The sequence below is a fragment of the Pelophylax lessonae genome, assembly GCF_965119305.1.
Source record: "Pelophylax lessonae genome assembly, chromosome: 11".
Lineage (NCBI taxonomy): Eukaryota > Metazoa > Chordata > Amphibia > Anura > Ranidae > Pelophylax > Pelophylax lessonae.
Window position 1 is genome coordinate 129,948,621 of NC_138778.1, and position 20,077 is coordinate 129,968,697.

General features: G+C 50.0%; 1 protein-coding gene across 1 annotated transcript in view; it reads left to right on the forward strand.

The window, feature by feature from the left end:
* The window catches only part of DHX8 (DEAH-box helicase 8), a 182,970-nt gene that overhangs the window by 142,636 nt on the left and 20,257 nt on the right, over positions 1-20,077 (forward strand). The window contains exon 22 of the mRNA XM_082271508.1: positions 9,655-9,834. Coding sequence (XP_082127634.1) covers positions 9,655-9,834 — 180 coding nt within the window. The remainder of the gene's footprint in view (positions 1-9,654; positions 9,835-20,077) is intronic.

Below are 20,077 nucleotides of genomic sequence, written 5' to 3' on the forward strand. Positions count from 1 at the left end.
TCACCCGCTTCTGGGGTGGGGGGACGTTTGCGCGGTTTCCTCCAACCTTGGCTGGTCCGCATCCAGGACAGATGGGTTCAGGAAATCGTTCGATCGGGTTACATGATCGAATTCCTTTCTCGGCCGGCGGGCAGATTTTTTCCCTCAAATCTTCAGCTGTCTCCGGAGCGCTTGCAGGATCTGCGCCTGGCGGTGCAGGACCTGCGGGCCCAGGGAGTGGTGGTTCCGGTGCCTCATCGGGACAGATTTCGGGGGTTTTACTCCAATCTGTTCACTGTGCCCAGAAAGGAGGGCAAGGTGCGTCCGAACTCTGAACCGCTTTGTGCGTGTTCGGAAATTCTGCATGGAATCCCTGCACTCAGTGGTGGCTGCCCTGGGGGAGTTTATGGCCTCCATCGATTTGAAGGATGCGTACCTACACATCTCCATTTTCGAAGGTCACCAAAGGTACCTTCGATTCGCCATTGCGGAGGACCACTACCAGTTTGTGGCGTTACCTTTCGGTCTCGCTTCGGCTCCGCGGGTTTTTACCAAGGTGCTGGCGCCGGTCCTGGCCCTGCTGCGGGCGCAGGGCATTGCGGTCTTGGGGTATCTGGACGATCTCCTGATAAGGTCGAATGCCAGCCAGAGCCTGTTGACCGACCTGTCCACCACGATGCAGACGCTGCAGGAGTTCGGTTGGACCATAAACATTCCGGACTCGACCCTGTGCCCTTCGGTTCGCCTTCCCTATCTGGGGATGGTTCTGGACTCTGCTCTAGCGAAGGTTTTCCTGCCGGAAGACAAACTCCGGACGCTTCAGGACGAGGTCAGGTCCCTCAGGGACAACCAAAACTCGTCTCTCCGGACATGCATGAGGTGTCTGGGGTTGATGGTCTCGGCTTTCGAAGCGATCCCCTTTGCCCAGTTTCACACGCGGGATCTCCAGGCGGAGATTCTTGCCAAGTGGGACGGGCGAACGCAGTCCTTGGATCTGCGGGTCTCATTGAGCCGCCGCACCAGAAGGAGTCTTCTGTGGTGGCTCCGGTCCCCGGCGGTGTCAGGTGGCAAGTCTTTTCGTCCATTGCTGTGGACGGTGGTCACCACGGATGCCAGCCTGTCGGGCTGGGGTGGTGTTCTGGGCAATCTGTCTGCCCAGGGGGACTTGGTCGGAGGAAGAATCCTCCCTTCCGATCAACATTCTGGAATTGAGAGCGATAAAGCTTTGCCTTCTACGGTGGTCAGGACGGCTTCAGGGCCGTCCGGTTCGGGTTCAGACGGACAATGCCACCGCGGTAAAACCATCAAGGGGGTACCAGGAGTGCCCGAGCGGCTCGGGAAGTGGCCGACATTCTGTCTTGGGCCGAGACGCACGTCCCGGCTATAAGGGCAGTTCACATTCCGGGGGTGGAGAACTGGCAGTCGGATTATCTGAGCCGCCAGACCCTGGACCAGGGGGAATGGTCCCTTCACCCGGATGTCTTCCAGATGTTGTGCGCGAAGTGGGGTTCACCAGATGTGGACCTGTTCGCGTCCCATCTAAACAAGGTGGAAAGGTTCGTGGCAAGGACGCGTGATCCTCGGGTGGACGCCTCGGACACGCTGGTGGCGCCCTGGCATCAGTATTGTCTGATGTATGCCTTTCCCCCGATTCAGCTGCTGTCCAGGCTCCTTCGCAGGTTAGCCTCGGAACCACATATGGTGATTCTGGTGGCACCGGACTGGCCTCGCCGGTCTTGGTACGCAGACCTCGTCAATCTGGCAGTCGAACCTCCGTGTCGCCTGCCGCTCCGGGAAGACCTTCTGTCTCAAGGGCCGATATTCCATCCTGCTTTACAGTCGCTGGCTTTAACGGCCTGGCTGTTGAAAGCCAGGTCCTGAAGGATAGGGGTCTCTCCCCTGAGGTCATTCCCACTTTGATCAAGGCTAGAAAAGCCTCTTCAGGGAAGATCTACTACTGTATTTGGAAAGCGTACTTTGCCTGGTGTGAGTCCAGGGGGTATTCCCCCCTCGCTCATACTCGGTGTCGAGAGTGTTGGCTTTCCTCCAAACTGGAGTGGACCAGCGTTTGGCGCTGGCCACGATAAAGGGCCAGATCTCTGCGCTGGCCATTCTTTTTCAACGCCCTGTGATTGATTCGCACCTTTGTTCAGGGGGTGCGTCATTTGGCCCCTCCTCGGAGGGAGCCTTTGCCTCCGTGGGACTTGAACCTAGTTCTGTCCGTGTTGCAACATGCTCCTTTTGAAAAGATCAGGGAGATCTCGTTGCCTCTGTTGTCCAAAAAGGTTGCCTTTTTGGTGGCGATCACTTCGGCTCGCAGGGTGTCGGAGCTGGCGGCCTTGTCCTGCAGCTCTTCCTACCTGGTGCTTCATAAGGATAAGGTGGTCTTGCGACCTAACCCGTCCTTTCTTCCGAAAGTGATTTCGGATTTTCACCTCAATGAAGAAGCCAAAGCATCCTAAGGAGGTTGCATTGCATTCCTTGGATGTTGTCCGGGCGATCAGGGTTTACCTGTCGTCCACTAAATCCTTTCGTAAGTCGGATTCCCTCTTTGTCCTTCCTGAGGGACCTCGGAAGGGCATGGTGGCGTCGGCTGCGACAATCGCCAAATGGATCAGACAAACCATTGTGCTGGCCTATGCCTTGAAGGAAAGAATTCCACCTTTCCCTGTGAAGGCGCACTCTACCAGGTCTTTGAGTGCGTCTTGGGCTTTCCGGCATCAGGCTTCAGTGGCCCAGGTGTGTAAGGCGGTGACTTGGTCGTCCGTACACACCTTCTCCAAGTTTTATAAGGTGGATGTTCAGGCATCAGCCGATGCCTCCTTTGGCCGCAAAGTTCTCAGTGCGGCAGTGCCATAGGCACCCTTGTTTATGGGTCTTTGGCTGTTGGGGTGTTTTACCCCTGGGTTGCTTGTTTTCCTGGGTTGTTGCTCCTGTTGAGCACGTTCCTGTTGCCCAGCTGGTTCTCTTACAAGTGTGTAAGGTTCCTTTCTCTGATGTGGGTACTGCGTTGCTCTGCTGTGGCTGCGTCTCCCACCCCTCATGTCTACACTGCTTTGGGACATCCCATTGGTGAAGACTTGTGAATGGGCGGCGACTGTCGGAGGACGTAAGAGAAAACGGAATTTTTGTAAAATCTTACCGTAAAATTCCTTTCTCTGAGTCCTCCTACAGTCGCCGCCCCCGCCCCTCTTTTGGGGGTTTTTGTGTACTCTTACTGCTATGCTACCAAACTGAGTTGGGAATGCTGGTGCAGGGAGGTATTGACTAGTGGGACAGCCCCTAGGGGTGTGTCTATGCTAAAAGCTTTTGTTATTAACAAATCTTGTGCTTAGCTACTCCTGCGGAGCAAAGGTCAATACCCATTGGTGAAGACTTGTGAATGGGCGGCGACTGTCGGAGGACGCAGAGAAAGGAATTTTACGGTAAGATTTTACAAAAATTCAGTTTTTTGTATGTTGTCAGCTTAAAGTGATTGTAAGATCTCCTGTGTTTGGTATTTATAAAAAAAAAAAAAACACAGGAGATCTTACAATCACTTTAAGCTGACAACATACAAAAAACTGAATTTTTGTAAAATCTTACCGTAAAATTCCTTTCTCTGATTCCTCCGACAGTCGCCGCCCATTCACAAGTCTTCACCAATGGGTATTGACCTTTGCTCCGCAGGAGTAGCTAAGCACAAGATTTTGTTAATAACAAAAGCTTTTAGCATAGACACACCCCTAGGGGCTGTCCCACTAGTCAATACCTCCCTGCACCAGCATTCCCAACTCAGTTTGGTAGCATAGCAGTAAGAGTACACAAAAACCCCAAAAGAGGGGCGGGGGCGGCGACTGTAGGAGGACTCAGAGAAAGGAATTTTACGGTAAGATTTTACAAAAATTCAGTTTTTTGTATGTTGTCAGCTTAAAGTGATTGTAAGATCTCCTGTGGTGTTTTTTTTTTTTTTTTTATAAATACCAAACATGTTATATGTACCTCCTCTGTGCAGTTGTTTTTGCACAGGGCAGCCTGGATCCTCCTCTTCTCGGGTCTCTCATTGCTGCTCCTGGCCCCCTCCCTCCTATTGAGTGCCCCCCACAGCAAGCAGCTTGCTATGGGGGCACCAGAGTACCCTCTCTCTCCTGATTGGCTTACTGACTTTGTCAGCCGTGGGCGCCAATGGCGCCGCAGCTGTGTCTCAGCCAGTCAGAAGAGAGAGTCCCAGGCGGCCGAGGGACTCGTGGATATCGCTAGACAGAGATGGGGGCACAGGTAAGTATTAGGGGGCACTGGGGCGGCTGCTACACACAAGGCTTTTCTCTATCGCTCATTGACAGACGAAGCCTCATCTTCATGAGCTGATTGGATTATGCTCCTCCCATCAGGAGTAGTCTAGGCAGGAAAATTTGAATGTACACGCCCTAGGGGCTGTCCCTCCAGGCATAACCCCCACTGCCACAGCCCAGCACGTCAGTTTGTTTCTGCCTAGAGAAGGAGTAGGACCTAGGTTTCCTGCTGGGACTGCGGTCTCAGTTTTTTATTTCTTTTAAGAATATTTTACTTTTATTTCTCTTGCTTGCTAGCTAGTGTTCAGGGAAAAAATTTCCTGGTGATCTGCAAGCAACGATGCCGGCTGGGACTTCACACTGGATAATCTAGATCCTTATGGTCCCCCTAGTCTGGCCTATGAGCGTGAGCGGGTTATAGTTCCGAACTAGGCCTAGCCACGACAATCCCCCTTTTCCAGAGGGAGAAGAGCCTGTGAGCGGATGCCTCGCCGGGACGCGACGACCTGGAACGCCCTGAGTCGCAGCGTACCCCTCGGCTGGCAGCACCCCCACTTCGGGTGGGAGGCAGTCTGCCCGGAGCAGAGCCCACCCAGTCCGTGTTATGGTGAGTATATGTACCCCCTTTGCCCCTGCTGGCCTTGTGGGGATGTGGACCCTCTCCTGGGGATAATGGGATTTGTGCCTCCCAAAAGATCCCGCTGGCCTGCCCAGTACCCAGTCTGTGTGTCCTTCCCTCCCCCCTTCCCTGTACCTGCGGTGGCTGTGTCTTAGAGTGCCCTGTCACTCTGGGGGGCAGGGGGGATGTGAACTGGTACCTTGGGCTTGCTGGTACCTGTTGTGGTTCCTGAGGCCTTCATGTGTCGGTCCCTAGCTGCATGGTTCTTCGTGGGCACTGCCATCTTAAGTGTACGCAGTGTGATTTTTTTTTTTTTTTTCTTGCTCCCCATAGACTTGTATGGGGCAGCCATTTTCCCTGTAGCTTCCTGTTGTTTTGTATGGGCATCCATCTTTGTGTAGCCCTGGTGCTATACTCAGCAGTGTAACCTTATTCAGGCGACATCACTTCATATGTAGTCATTTCCTGATGCTGAGCTGAGGTCACTTCCTGCCTTTCTCTCCATGCTGCTGAAGGATTTAGGAGGACGGTTTATTTAAGGTGTTACAGTACTTGGGGGTCCCTGCGGGCATATCCTTGCACTTTCTGCTGTCAGTTTGGTTTAAAGGGGTTCCCTGCAGACTGCGGCGATCAGTGGTGGATACCGCAATCGGCGCTCTTAAAGCGAAAGTACATTGTTTTTTGAAAATTGCAATATGGAGTCCCATACTGTGCAATTACGCTCAGACCCACTCTGTGCAACTCCCGGACAGTCCAGATTGCAGTCTCTGGCCGCGATTTCAGCAGCCCTGGAAAGCCCGGCGACTAAAGTTGATTTAGTTGTGAAAAAGGTTGATAGCCGAAAGCGGCCGCTGCCTTCTCCTTCTATGGAGGTGTCCTCTGATTCAGAGGCTGATGGGGGTCACCCCGGACGCCCCCCCTATCTGAGGAGTCGCTGTCCTCAGTCTGATGGTGAAGAGGACCTGTCCTCTTTAGCTGCAGCACGGGAACATGCTTTAGTGGAAGCCTTGATTATCTCAGTAAGGGACACTTTAAAATTGGCTGGTGAGCCCACGCCGGCAGGAACGCGGGTGGCTTTTGGCTCTCAGAAGTCTCAGAAAGCTAGCAAGGTTTTCCCTTGTCCCGACACTTTTCACGATATTGTGAATGACCAATGGCGGCGCGTTAAGCATGTGTTAGTGGTGCCAAAACGCTTTAAACGCTGGTATCCTTTTGTGAAATCAAAAAAGTGCTGCGCTATGGCCAAATGTACTAAAACTGAAGACAACTCATTGCTGTTCAAAAAATTCTAAACCATTTTTTAAATGACAGTGCTAGTATACAGCGCAAAAAGGTTGTGAATATTCAGTGGTAGTAGGAGTAATGACTATATTCCCCCTAAGGTGCATACAAAAATTAAAGTGCTAAAGACTGTGCAGTAATATGTGCAAATAAGGCTACATGTCAGACACATATAAATTCAACATTAAAATGAGTGGCAATAATAAATGAATAGTGATAATTCCACATAAAAGTCCATACAAAGTGACAAAAAGTGCTTCAGCAAGTAGCCAGTGAAGAAAAAGTCCAAAGGTGTTTAGGTGTTGAAAGAACTGTGCAAAACCATGCCAGCAATCAGATGCAGTGTAGTGAAGATCCACCCCATTTAGATGTTCCACTTACCAGACAAAGAGGACCCTTGGACAATACTGTATAAGGGTCAAACAGGCATATGTCCAGTAAGGAGCTAGGTGAATATCGAATTAGTAAAATCCATAAAGTGCTCTTGGTGCTCAAAAATAATCCTTAAGGTGCTCCAAACGTGCTTGGGGTGTGCTCCCCTGAGGTGTCCCCACTCACCGGAAAGACTTGTAATTAAATCCTGTGTAGTAATAAGATGCTCCTAGCCACGTCTGGATATGCAGGGATAAGTGGACCATCCTGTCTTCAAATTAAACAAATCTGCCTGTGGAAGATTCCCCAGTCTTTACGGATCTGGTGGACAGGCAGGCGGAATCCCTTTCCCACACTCTCCACGTGTTGGCTGGTTCCATTTTGAAACCAGTTTTTGTGTCTGTTTTAGTCTTACAGACGGTGACGGAAAGGATTAGGGGTTTGCAGGAGTCTTTGGACCCCGAGACAGTTCCACCTGAACAGCTGGAACTGTTGGACAAGGTGATCCAGGCTCTGGTGTTCCTGTGGGATGCGTCTATGGATGCGGCTCCCCTGGTGGCCAGGGTTTCGGCCATGGGCATTTCCTTGAGACGCATGGTTTGGCTGAAGAGCTGGTCGGCTGACCAAGCTTCTAAGAAAGCCCTAGCTGATCTCCCTTTTCTGGGAGAGCGTTTGGCGACTCATTGGATGAGTTGATCAAGGGCTTGACTGGCGGGAAGAGTACTCTTTTTCCTCAATCCTCCAAGGGTAAGACTCTCCATACTAAGCAGGGTCCCTCTTTTTCTTATCACAACCTTTTTTTTTCGTGCCCCCGGGGCGCAAGGAAAAGGTAAGCTGTTTAGAGCTTCTGGAGGGTCTAAAAAGCATTGGGGCAAGCCCAAGGCCGGTCAGTCCAGTGCTGCTGAAAAGTCCTCTAAATCCTGAAGGGGCACCCTCACCTGGCTCAGGGGTGGGGGAGACATCTGCGCTTCTTCCAGGAACCCTAGACTCCCTTCATTCAGGATGATTGGGTTTGCAAACTTATTTGTTCCAGGTACAAGATCGAATTCTGGTCCTGGCAAATTCCAGGTGTAGAGAATTACCTGAGTCGTCAGGTGTTGGATCAAGAGGAATGGTCCCTTCATCCGGGGGCGTTTCCTCTCCCGTGTGCCAGATGGGGGACTCCGGAGGGGGATCTGTTTTGTGTCTCGCCTCAACAGGAAAGTTCAGCGGTTTGTGGCCAGGTCTCTGAATCCTCTGGCTGATGCCACAGATGCTCTGGTGGCTCCTTGGAGCCAGTATCGCCTGGTCTATACCTTCCCTCTGCTCATACTCCTGCTGAGGTTTCTTCGCTGAGTGGCGATGGAAGGCATTCCGGTCGCACCAGACTGGCCTCGGCGGTCTTGGTATGCAGACCTGGTAAAAATGGTCATAGACCCTCCATAGAGACTTCCTCTGCGGGAAGATCTACTGTCTCAAGGACCAATCTTCCACCCTGGTTTATGACCGCTGGCTTTAACGCCTTGGCTGTTGAAAGCAAAGTGTTGAGGGATAGAGGTCTCTCTGGCTCGGCGATTTCCTACCCTTTCGAAGGCTAGGAAGTCGACTTCCAGGAAGATCTATCATCGCATGTGGAAATAGTACATTTCATGGTGTGAAATCGCTGCAGTGCAGCTGCACCCTCACTTATTTTCTGTAGATGGGGGTTTTGGCTTTTTTACAAAAAGGAGTTGGGCAGCGGTTGGCGTTGGGTTTCGAATGCCTTAATTCGTACTTTTATTCAAGGTGTGCGTCATCTGGCTCCCCCAAGGAGATCCCCATTGCCACCGTGGGATCTCAATCTGGTTTTCTGTTCTTCAAAAGCCTCCTTTTGAGAATATTAGGGAGATTTCTCTGCTTTCTTTGTCACAGAAGGTTGCATTCCTAGTGGCTATTACTTCTGCTTGCAGAGTCTCGGAGTTGGTGGCGCTGTCCTGTTTGCCTTATTTGGTGGTTCACAGGGATAAAGTGGTCCTCTGACCTAATCCGTCTTTTCTCCCTAAGGTGGTGTCAGATTTTCACCTTAATGCAAACATCCCCATGTGTGTTGCTTTCATTATGTCCTAAGCCCAAGCATCCCAAGAAAGTTGCCTTACACTCTCTGGATGTGGTTCGGGCAATTAGAGTTTATCTGACGGTCATGGAGTCCTTTAGGGAGTCAAACTCTTTGTCCTTCTGGACGGTCCTCCCAAAGGTTTGGCTGCGACCATTTCTAGATGGATCAGGCAGACAGTTGTTCAGTCTTATTCACTCAAGGGTAATTTTCCTCTTTTCCCTGTGAAGGCTCTTTCTACTAGAGCGCTGAGTGCCTCTTGGGCTTTTCGCCATCAGGCCTCAGTCATACAAGTTTGTAAGGCAGCGACTTGGTTGTCTATGCACACCTTTACCAAATTTTATAAGGTGGATTTGTTGGCTTCTTTGGATGCCTCTTTTGGCCGCAAGGTTTTGCAGGCTGCTGTTTCATAGAGAATGTTTGTTGTTTTTCTTATTCTCTTAGGGGACTTTTACCTGGGACCGCTCATGTTGTTTTGGTTGAGCTTCCTGTTACCCAGTTGGCTAGGTTTAACCTTTTGGAGTTTACGTTGCTTTCTGGTTGTGTTTTTCCCACCCCTCAAGCCTATACTGCTTTGGGATGTCCCACACAGCTCATTAAGATGAGGCTGCGTCTGTCAATGGACGATAGAGAAAATAATACTTTTGTAAGATCTTACCCTTAAATCTTTTTCTCTGATGTCCATTGACAGACGCAGCACCCACCCCATTGAATTGGGGATGTTTTTTTTCTTTTTCACTGCCTACAATTAAACTGATGTGCTGGGCTGTGTCTGTCAGGGTTATGTCTGTAGGGACAGCCCTGTGGGCGTGTATATGTTAAAATTTTGTACTAACGTGCTACCTATTGACTACTGCAGGTGGCAGCATAATAAAGATGAGGCTGCGTCAGAAAAAAGATTTTACGGTAAAATCGTACAAAAATCTTATTCTGATCTTTGAAAACTGTTGCTCTTACCCATAATGTATAGTGTAATCTAAACTTCCTTCATCTGTTGTGATTTCTCTAGAATTCAGCTGCTGATATAATTGCATTGATTTTATGTTGATATCATTTTACAGACATAAACTGGATGTCGTGTCCTGTGGTAAAGCAACAGTAAGAGTACAAAAAGCTATATGCAGTGGTTTCTTCAGAAATGCAGCCAAGAAGGACCCTCAGGAAGGCTATAGGACTCTCATAGACCAGCAAGTGGTCTATATTCACCCATCCAGTGCTCTATTCAACAGACAGCCAGAGTGGTAAGAAAAAGCTACAAGGGTATTTTTTTATTTTTTTTGGTAATGTGGTTAGTACAGTTTTCTTAAAGCGGAGTTCCACCCTGAAAAACATTTTTTAGATAAAAATACCCCCAGGACAGTCAGGGCTAGTGCATTTCAGCAATGATAGCCTCTGAACTGTCCCCTGTTTCACTTTTAGAAGAAATACTTACCTTGAAAATGTCTTGTCCATCGCTGCCATCTCAGGTGTGGGCAGCTGAACCCGGAGCGTCCTCTTCGGTGTCTTCTTTGGTGACGTCGGAGTCCCAGAATGCCCTCCACCGGCCCTGCTAGTCACTTCCGGTGCAGTCGTATCATCCATGCACAGATTCTGGGCATGCCCAGAAGCTGTTTAGCAGGGAATGACACTCTTTCACCGGAAGTGACGAGCAGGGCTGGTGCAGGCGCATTGACTCCTGGGAGCGATGACGCTCATCTCCCAGGAGTCAATGCAAGCAGGAAGAGACAGCGCATGCCGCGGCTGCAGAGGGAGGAAGAGGAAGGAAGGGAAGTACATTTTCTTTAAAAACAAGGTAAGTAAATAAAAAAAGTTAAATTATCCAATTCTTTTTCAGGTAAAAAAAAAAAGCAAGCGGATGGTGAAAAGTTGTTTTTGAGGCCAGTGTAACATTAAAAAACCCTACCTCGTGAAAATTCCCTACCCTCGTCACTTCCTGTGCACATGCATCATCGAGCAGCTGAGCAGCTTCCCACTGCGCATGCTCACAGCTCCAGAGGGTAGGGAATTTTCATGGGGCTGTGATTTGTAAGGTTACACCGCGTCCGCTGTTGCCGCGGGTACATTAAATCATCTCTGCTGCAACATTAAATCATCTCCGCTCAAACCCCTGTGACTTCCCTGATCTCGGCTCCAAAATATAAAAGCGACAGCGGGTCTATGAAAATATAAATCATGGAGATCTCGGCTCCATGAGTTATATTTTCATAGACCCGCTGCCGCTTTTATATTTTGGAGCCGAGATCAGGGAAGTCACAGGGGTTGGAGCGGAGATGATTTAATGTTGCAGCGGTGATGATTTAATGTACCCGCGGCAAAAGCTGATGCGGTGTAACGTTAAAAAACACTACCCCGTGAAAATTCCCTACCCTCCGGAGCTGTAAACATGCGCAGTGGTAAGCTGCTCACCTGTTCAATGACGTAGGTGCACAGAAAGTGACGAGGGTAGGGAATTTTCACGGGTAGGGTTTTTTCACGGAACACTGGAACTCCGCTTTAATAATTCAATAGATGTCATTGTGTAAATTTGAGAATTACATTGTAAAAATTGTATTTGTAAAATTTCAGTTAGTCCAATCAGTCCAAAAATGTAAGTGTTACTAAACCCACAACAGTAAAATCAGTCTGTGTATGTGCAGTAAAGCATGCTTGTGTAAAAATGCTGTTAGATCCTGTCTTCTCTGATCCTCCGCTTCTTCCACTGCCCCCCCAATCCATCTCCAGAGAGTACACATGCCACGTTTGGTGTGTATTGCTAGAGTTTTTTTTTTTTCTGGGGGAGGGTGCAAGTGATCAGCACCGGGCCAATCAGCACTGTTCAGATAGAGGGTCACAGGTCCTGAAGCCTCATAGGGACAGTCAAAGGAGAATGAAAACTCCTCCCGCAAGCTTTAACCAGACACTGATTGAAGTCATAAGATTGCTATATACTGCTAATCAGAAAAGGTATTTTGCTAATGAGAAAAGGTATTTATCAGTTTATATGTGCTAAAATAATTGCATTTTCATGTTCTGTGTACTGTAGGAGAGCAGGGAATGCAGGGTCCTGGGTTTAGTAACACTTAAGGCTCCTTGTAGAGTTCCATTTGAAACCATAGCTTGCCAGGCAATATCTCCCTCCATGTTTTGGAGTTACGGTATATGATCTTTAAAGACTCCAACTTTTACATACATCTTCACATCTTCAGCAAGCCTCCTCTCCCTCACCCCCCCCCCCCCCCCAAAAAAAAAGTGGCCTCTCCTCTCACCTACCCAGCCAAGCTCTAGCACCTTCCAGCAGTGTAGGCTGCTTTGCCTTTCTCTCTCATCTGTAGGGGGGAAATCATTGGTTAGCATCTGTGCATCCGAGCACAGATTTATATCACAGTGCAGCTTATCGCGTGATGCTCCATCCCGCAGTGCACCTGCATTTACCTTGTACCCACCATGAGTGCAGGCAGGGATCTGTGGGAGCCGCTGAGAGTAAAGCTGTTTTTGTAAACATAGAAGCCTTCTGTGTTTACAAGTGACAGTGGTGAGCAGTAGGGCAAGAACCGAAGGTTCTGCCACATTCCGGCTGAAAAAAAGCCCTGGGTGTGAGGCCCACATGAAATGGCCGGGAGGGGTAGATTTGGCCCGTGGGCCTTGTGGTTTGACACGTGTGATAGTGTTTGAATCCGATATCTGGGGCCAATCGCTTTAGCTGTGTTGGCCAGATAAAAGCATCTAGGCTTGTGTCTTGTATGAATACGTTGGTCATATAAATGCACAGAGGTTATGGTGCTGGGAGGCAGTACTCGATCCAAAGAGAGCCTTACTTGCTTTGTTTTGGGAATAGACATATCTCTTTTGGACCTAACCATGACATTATCATCAATGATATTATGGCGATTGGAGCATTCACCTACCTCAGTGCAAATAATCTAAATCCCTTCACCAACTTCTGGAAAGGCCACTGTCATCAGGGAATATGGTTTCCATGAATATGTATACTTGGTCAGCAACAGTGTTTAGTTAGGATCAGCTATGTCCAAACTATGGCCCTCCAGCTATTCAGGAACTACAATTCCCATCATGCCTAGTTATGTCGGTGAATGTCAGATTTACAATGTCTCATGGGAATTGTAGTCAGTGAACAGTTGGAGGCCCATAGTTTGGACACCCCTGAGTTAGGTGGTATGTGTCAAGTAACATCCACATAAATAGCAGGACCCAAGATTTCCAAGCGGAACAATGCGCAAAGCATCACTCTGCCACCTTAGGCTTCTCTTCTTCCCATAATTTACCCTAGTGCCATCTCTTCCCCTGGTAAGTGAGGCACATGCAGCCTGCCATCCACATGATTAAAAAAAAAATTATCAGACCAGGCCACCTTCTTCCATTGATCTGTGAACCAATTCTGATGTGTAAGTGCTCATTGTAGGCACTTTTGGCTGTGGACATGGGTCGGCATGGGCACCCTGACCGATCTGCAGCTATGCAGCCCCATACACAACAACCTGAAATGCGCATTTTGTCTGCTTTAAACACTGCAACTTCAGGGACAACATGTTTACTTGCTGCCTACTATATCCCACTGACTTTCAGATGCCATTGTAACAAGATAATCAATGTTATTCACTTAACCTGTCAGTAGTCGGAACGTTTTGGCTGATCTGCTGTGTGTATATTTGTCCCCTGAGGCAGTCCCAGGGTATACCACCACTTCCTGCTATAGGACTTCAGTTTTTTCTGCCTAGTCAGGAGTAAGGACCTGGCTTCTTGCTGGGATCTGCGGTCCTGGCATTTTTTCCTTTTTTTAAATATAATTTTTCTTTTTTGTTATTTTCTGTTCCTGTGAGAACAAATGTCAACAGCTGGACTGTGCGACGCACTGGATATCCTAGATCCTTATGGTCTTCCCAGTCTGGTCAGCGAGCATGACCCAACTATTGGCTCCATGCTAAGTTGGCCGCGACATAGCCCCACTGGACAGGGCCTTGCCGGCGAGTGAAACACCCCGTGAGGTCGCATAGCCCTGGTTACGACAGTGGTCACGATCAGAGTCGCAGCGTACTTCTGGCCGCAGCACCCCAATTCCAAGATGGTGCGATGGACTGCCAGAAGTGGTGCCTGCCTTATGCCTAGGTGTGTTTAGTGTCCCCCCCCCCCCCCCCTTTTCTCTAACGTCCATTGAAAGATGCAGCCTCATCTTTATTAGCTGAATGGGTTATGCTCCTCCCTGCAGGAGTAGTCTAGGCAGGAAAAATTTTAATGTACACGCCCGCGGGGCTGTCCCCACAGGCATAACACACACAAGCTCAGCAAACCAGTTTGTTTCTGCCTAGAGAAGGAGTAGGACCTAGGTTTCCTTCTGGGACTTTGGTCTCAGTTTTGGGGGAACGTGGGCTCTCTCCTGGGGATAATAGGACCTGTACCTCCTAAAAGATCCCCCTGGCCTGTCGGGTACCCGGCCCTTGTGCCCTGTCTCCTGTCCCCACTGGGGGCTTTGTAACTGGGGCGCCTGGCGTCCTGAGGGGGTAGCAATAGTACCTTGTCTCTTGCTGGGGCTTGTTGTAGATCCTTGAGGCCTTCAATATTGGGGTCCTTGAGACCTTCAATATTAGGGTCCCTGGCCGCATGGCACGCTGTGGGCGCCACCATCTTAAGTGTAGGCAATGTGCAGATTTTCCCCATTGATTTGTATGGGGCAGCCATTTTCCCTGAGCTTCCTATTAAAATGTATTGGCGACCTTTTTTGTGTAGTATATACTGCACTGGCAGCATGACCATTTACGTCCAGGCCAAGATCCTTTCCTGTGATGCTTCTTCCTGCTGCAGGCCGAGATTACTTCCTGTGTCTCTTCTCCATGCCGCAGAGGCCATTCAAGAGGGTTCTCTCTGGAGGTGGTACAGTACTGGGATCTTTGCGGGCATATCCCTACACACTCTGCTGTTAGTGTATAATATAGGGGGACTCTGCAGACCGCGGCAATCGACGGCGGGAACCGCAATCGGCGCTTCTTAAAGTGACAGTACTCTTTTTTTTTTTTTTGTACTTTAATTATGGAGTCCCAGGCTGTGATTTCACCCGCAGACCCACTCTGTGTGACTGCCAGACAGTCCGGATCGCAGTTGCTGGTTGCGATTTCAGCAGCTCTGGAAAGCCTGATTTTTTTTTTCCATGAAAAAGGTTACTAGCCGGAAATGGCCGCTGCCTTCTCCATCAATGGTGGAGTCCTCTGATCGGAGGCTGATTTGGTCGCCACGGACGCCCCCTTACCCAAAGGGTCGCTGTCCTCAGTCAGATGGTGAAGAGGACCTGTCTTCAGCTGTAGCCCAGGAGCGCACTTTAGTGCAAGCCCTGATTGTCCTAGTGAGGGAAACTTTACAAATGACTGATGAGCCCACTCCAGCAGGGACGCGGGTAGCCTTTGGCTCCTGCAGGACCCAAAAGTCTGGCAAGGTTTTTCCCTGTCATGAGACTGTTCATGATATTGTGAATAACCAATGGCACCGTGTTGAGCACGTTCTAGTGGTGCCAAAACGCTTTAAACCCAGTATCCGTTGGACGGTGCCACCTACAGTGGACCACCCTGTTTCCATGTTGAACAAATGTACTATTGTGCCTGTGGAAGATTCCCCGGTTTTCACGGATCCGGTGGACAGGCGGGTGGAATCCTTTCCCGCCATTTTCACATGTTGGCGTTTCGGCTGTGGGGATTGCGTTAAGCCCTGTACACACACACAGATTGTTGGCTGTAAATTGTTGGCCAACGTCCAATCTGCCGATTGTTGGCTTGTTAGTATGATGCTTCCGACAACCAACTGCGAATTTTCGGCCGAAAAAAATCTGGTGTGCATGCTATAAAATTTTTGTTGGCCAACAAAGAACGGCCGATTGTTCCTCAGTCAGTACAGATTTTGGCAGACAAAAATCAGATGAGCAAGACTGGGCATGCTCAGAGAAGAAAAAACACACTGAAAGTCAACCAGAACATGACATCACTTCTGAAGTTTGGTTTTTGTTGGCCAACAAAAGTCCAGTGCAAGTCTAGAGCACATTTCAACCAACAAACACTGGACAAAAGTTGGCCGATCAGTTGGCCAACAATCTGTGCGTGTGTACGGGGCTTTAGGGTGCATGATTTGGCTGAAGAACTGGTCGGCTGACCAAGTTTCCAAGAAAGCCCTAACAGATCTCCCTTTTCTGGGAGAGCGTTTGTTTGGCGACTCACTGGATGAGTTGATCAAGGGTCTGACTGGCGGGAAGAGTACTCTTCTTCCTCAATCTTCCAAAGGTAAGGGGTGCTTTTTTTGCTGCTCATAGACAAATTTTTCGTGACCCCGGGCGCAAGAAAAAGGTAAGCCGTTTTGAGCTTCTGGAGGGGTTAAGAAGCACTGGGGCGAGTCCAAGGGCAGTCAGTTCGGTGCTGCGGACAAGTCCTCTTCAGCTTGAAGGGGTGCCCTCACCCGTTTCTGGTGTGGGGGTACGTCTGCACTTCTTTCGGGAACCCTGGACTTGGTTCAAGACAAATGGGTTCGTAAACTGATTTGTTCCGGGTACAAAATCGAATTTTGGTTCCGGCCGGGGGACAGTTTTTTTCAGTCAAATTTTCACCTGTCTCCAGAGCATTTGAAAGATTTTCGGGAAGCTGTGCAGGATCTCCTGGCTGAAGAAGTGACCGTGCCGGTCCTTCCGCAGGAACGCTCTCAAGGTTTCTATTCAAATCTGTTCACGGTGCCCAGAAAGGTGCGTCTAATCCTGGACCTCAATGCTCTGAACGGCTTTGTGCGGGTACAGCAGTTTTGAATGGAGTCCATTCGGTCGGTGGTGACATCCTTGAATCAGGGAGATTTTTTGGCCTCCCATCGATATCAAGGATGCGTATCTCCATGTCCCCATATTTGAGGGATATCGGCTATTCCTCCGCTTTGTGGTGGCAGAGGAGCATTTCCAATTTGTGGTGTTACCCTTTGGTCTCACCTCTGCTCCCGGAGTTTTTAACCAAGGTCCTGACCCCTGTGCTATCCGTTACATCAGTGGGGAATCCTAATTTTGGGATATCTGGACGATCTCCTGTTGCGAGCAGACTCTCATAAGGATCTGTGGACCAACATCTCTATTACAGTTTAGACCCTTCAGGAATTCGGGTGTATGATCAATTTCAAGAAATCTGCTCTGACGCCATCCGTACGGGTCGCTTATCTGGGGCTGACTCTCAACTCTGCACTGGCAGGAGTCTTTCTCCCCTTGGAAAACCTTCAGAGGTTGCAAAGGGCATTTAGGTTGCTTGCGGGCTTGCATGAGGGCCCTGGGCTTGCTGGTATCTACCTTCAATGCTGTCCTGTTTGCTCACACTCTAGACCTCTGCAGAAAGAGATTGACAAAATGGAACAGGGATCCGCGGTCATTGGACCAGAAGATTTGTTTGAGCAATCTCACAAAGTCGGCTCTATCCTGGTAGATCCAGTCACCTGTTCTGTGCCAAGGCAAGTCCTTCCTGCCAGTATTTTGGACAGTGGTCACCACGGACCCAGCCTGTCAGGCTGGGGTGGAGTGCTGGGGAAGCTCTGTGCCCACGGGACTTGGGCGACAGAGATCTCCTTGCAGATCAATATTCTGGAGCGGAGAGTGATCAAGCTTTGCTTGCTCCACTGGACAAGTTGGCTACGCTGCTCTCTGGTTCAGCTACAGTCGGACAATGTCACGGCTGTGACTTACAGCAATCATCAGGGGGGCACCAAGAGTGTCCTGGCTGCCATGGAGGTGGCCGAGCTTCTGGTTTGGGCGGAAGCCATGTTCCGACTCTTTCCGCAGTCATCAGGTGTTGGATCAAGGGGAATGGTCCCTTCATCCAGAGGTGTTTCACCTCCTGTGTGCCCAGTGGGGGACTCCGGAGGTGGATCTGTGTTGAGTCTCGCCTCAACAGAAAGGTTCAGCGGTTTGTGGCCAGGTCTCGGGATCCTCTGGCCGATGCCACAGATGCTCTGATGGCTCCTTGGAGCCAGTATTGGCTGATTTTATGCTTTCCCTCCACTCAAACTCAGGCCGAGGTTTCTCTGCAGGGTGGCGGTGGACGGCATTCCTTCTGCTGGCACCAGACTGGCATCGGCGCTCTTGGTACGCAGACCTGGTAAAACTGGTCGTGGATCCTCCATGGCGTCTTCCTCTGCGGGGAGATCTGCGGTCTCAGGGACCGATCTCCCATCCTGCTTTATGGTCGCTGGCTTTAACTGCGTGGCTGTTGGAAGCAAGGTGTTGAGGGGTAGAGGCCTTTTTTTTTTTTTTTTTTTTTGACTCGGTGATTCCTACCTTTTAGAAGGCCAGGAAGTTGACATCTAGGAAGATCTATCATCGTACGTGTAAATCGTACATTTCCTGGTGTGAATCGCTGCAGCAGCACCCTCGCTTGTTTTTTTATTGCTAGGATTTTGACCTTTTTTGCAAAAAGGGGTTGAGCAGCACTTGGCGTTGGGCACCAAGGGTCAGGTGTCGGCCTTGGCCATTTACTTCCAACGTCCGTTGACTACTAATAGCTTGATTCGCACTTTTATTCAGGGGGTGCGTCATCTGGCTCCTCCAAGGAAATCCCTGTTGCCTCCGTGGGATCTCAATCTGGTTTTCTGTTCTTCACAAGCCTTCTATTGAGAATATTAGGGATATTTCTCTGCTTTCCTTGTCACAGGAGGTTGCCTTCCTACTGGCTATTACTTCTGCTCGCAGAGTATCTGAGTTGGTGGCGCTATCCTGTTCGCCTTATTTCGTGGTCCACAGGGATAAAGTGGTCCTCTGACCTAATCTGTCTTTTCTCCCTAAGGTGGTGTCGATTTTTCATCTTAATGAAGACATCGTGTTGCCTTATGTCCTAAGCCTGAGCATCCCTAAAGAAATTGGTGGTGGTGGCATCTCTGAGTCCAGGGGAATTCATGGACTCCATCGACCTAAAAGATGCATATCAGCACATCCCTTTTTACAAGGGTCATCAGTGGTATCTCTGCTTCGCAATCGCAGAGGAGCATTACCAGTTTGTGGCGTTGCCCTTCGGTCCCGCTTCGGCTCCAAGGGTGTTCACCAAGATTTGACTCCTGTGTGGGCTCTGCTACGGCTGTTTATTGTGGACGGGTCTCTCCACGGATACCAGCCTGTCGGGCTGGGATGGACTTCTGGGCACGATTTGTGCCCAGGGGACGTGGTCGGGGGAGGAGTTCTCCCTGCCGATGTCTGGGAGCTCCAGGCAATCAAGCTCTGTTTGTTCCGTTGGTCAGCTCGGATTCAGGGCTGCCCTGTACGAGTGCAGACGGACAACACCACAGCGGTGGCGTACATCAATCAGGGAGGCACCAGGAGTGCCCGGGCGGCCAGGGAAGGTGCCGAGTTTCTGTCTTGGGCCGAATCGCTTGTTCCGGCGATTTCGGCCATCCACATTCCAGGTGTGGAAAACTGGTAGGCGGACTATCTGAGTCGCCAGACCCTGGACCAGGGGGAAATGGTCCTTGCACCCGGAGGTGTTTCCCCTTCTGTGTCTCCGGACGTGGATCTGTTCGCATCCCGTCTCAACAAAAAGTGGAAAGGTTTGTGGCTCGATCTCGCGATCCTCTGGCGTACGCCTCGGACGCGTTAGTGGTGCCGTGGCATTGGTATCGGCTGATATATGCCTTAACTCTGATTAAAATGTTGTTCAGGTTCCTCCGCAGGTTAGCCCTGGAACAGATACTGGTGATTGGTAGCTCCAAACTGGCCGCGTCGGTCTTGGTACGCGGACATTGTGCAGATGGTTGTCAAACCTCCCTGGCGGCTCAGGGACCAATATTCCATCTTGCTTTACAGTCGCTGGCTTTGACGGCTTGGCAGTTGAAAGCCAAGTCTTGAGAGACAGGGGTACCCCGTCGGCTGCCATTCCTACCTTGCTAAAAGCTAGAAAGGCTTCCTCTGTGAAGATTTATCATTGCACCTGGAGGGCATATTTTGCCTGGTGCGAGTCACAAGGTCTTCACCCCCACTCCTTTTCAGTGGCAAGGGTTTTGGCCTTCCTACAGACTAAGGTGGATCATCGCCTGGCGCTGACCACAATCAAAGGCCAATTGTCGGCCTTGGCCATTCTTTTTCCGCACCCTTTGGCGCCTTAATTCCTTGATTCGCACCTTTTATTCAGGGGGTGCGTCACCTGGCTCCCCCGAGGAAGGCTCCCTTACCTCCCTGGGACCTGAATCTGGTTCTGTACGCTTTTACAACGGCCTCCCTTTGAGAACATCAGAGAGGTTCCTCTGCCTGTGTTGTCACAGAAAGTTGCCTTTCTAGTGGCGATCACATCTGCTCGCAGAGTGTCTGAGTTGGCGGCTCTGTCTTGCCACTCCCCCGATCTGGTTGTTCATAGGGATAAAGTGGTCCTGCGACCAAATCAGTCTTTTCTTCCTAAGGTGGTTTCAGCCTTCCACCTCAATGAGGATATTGTGTTGCCTTCGCTTTGTGTGAAGCACAAACCCGAAGGAATTTGCCTTTCATTCCTTGGACGTGGTTCGGGCGAT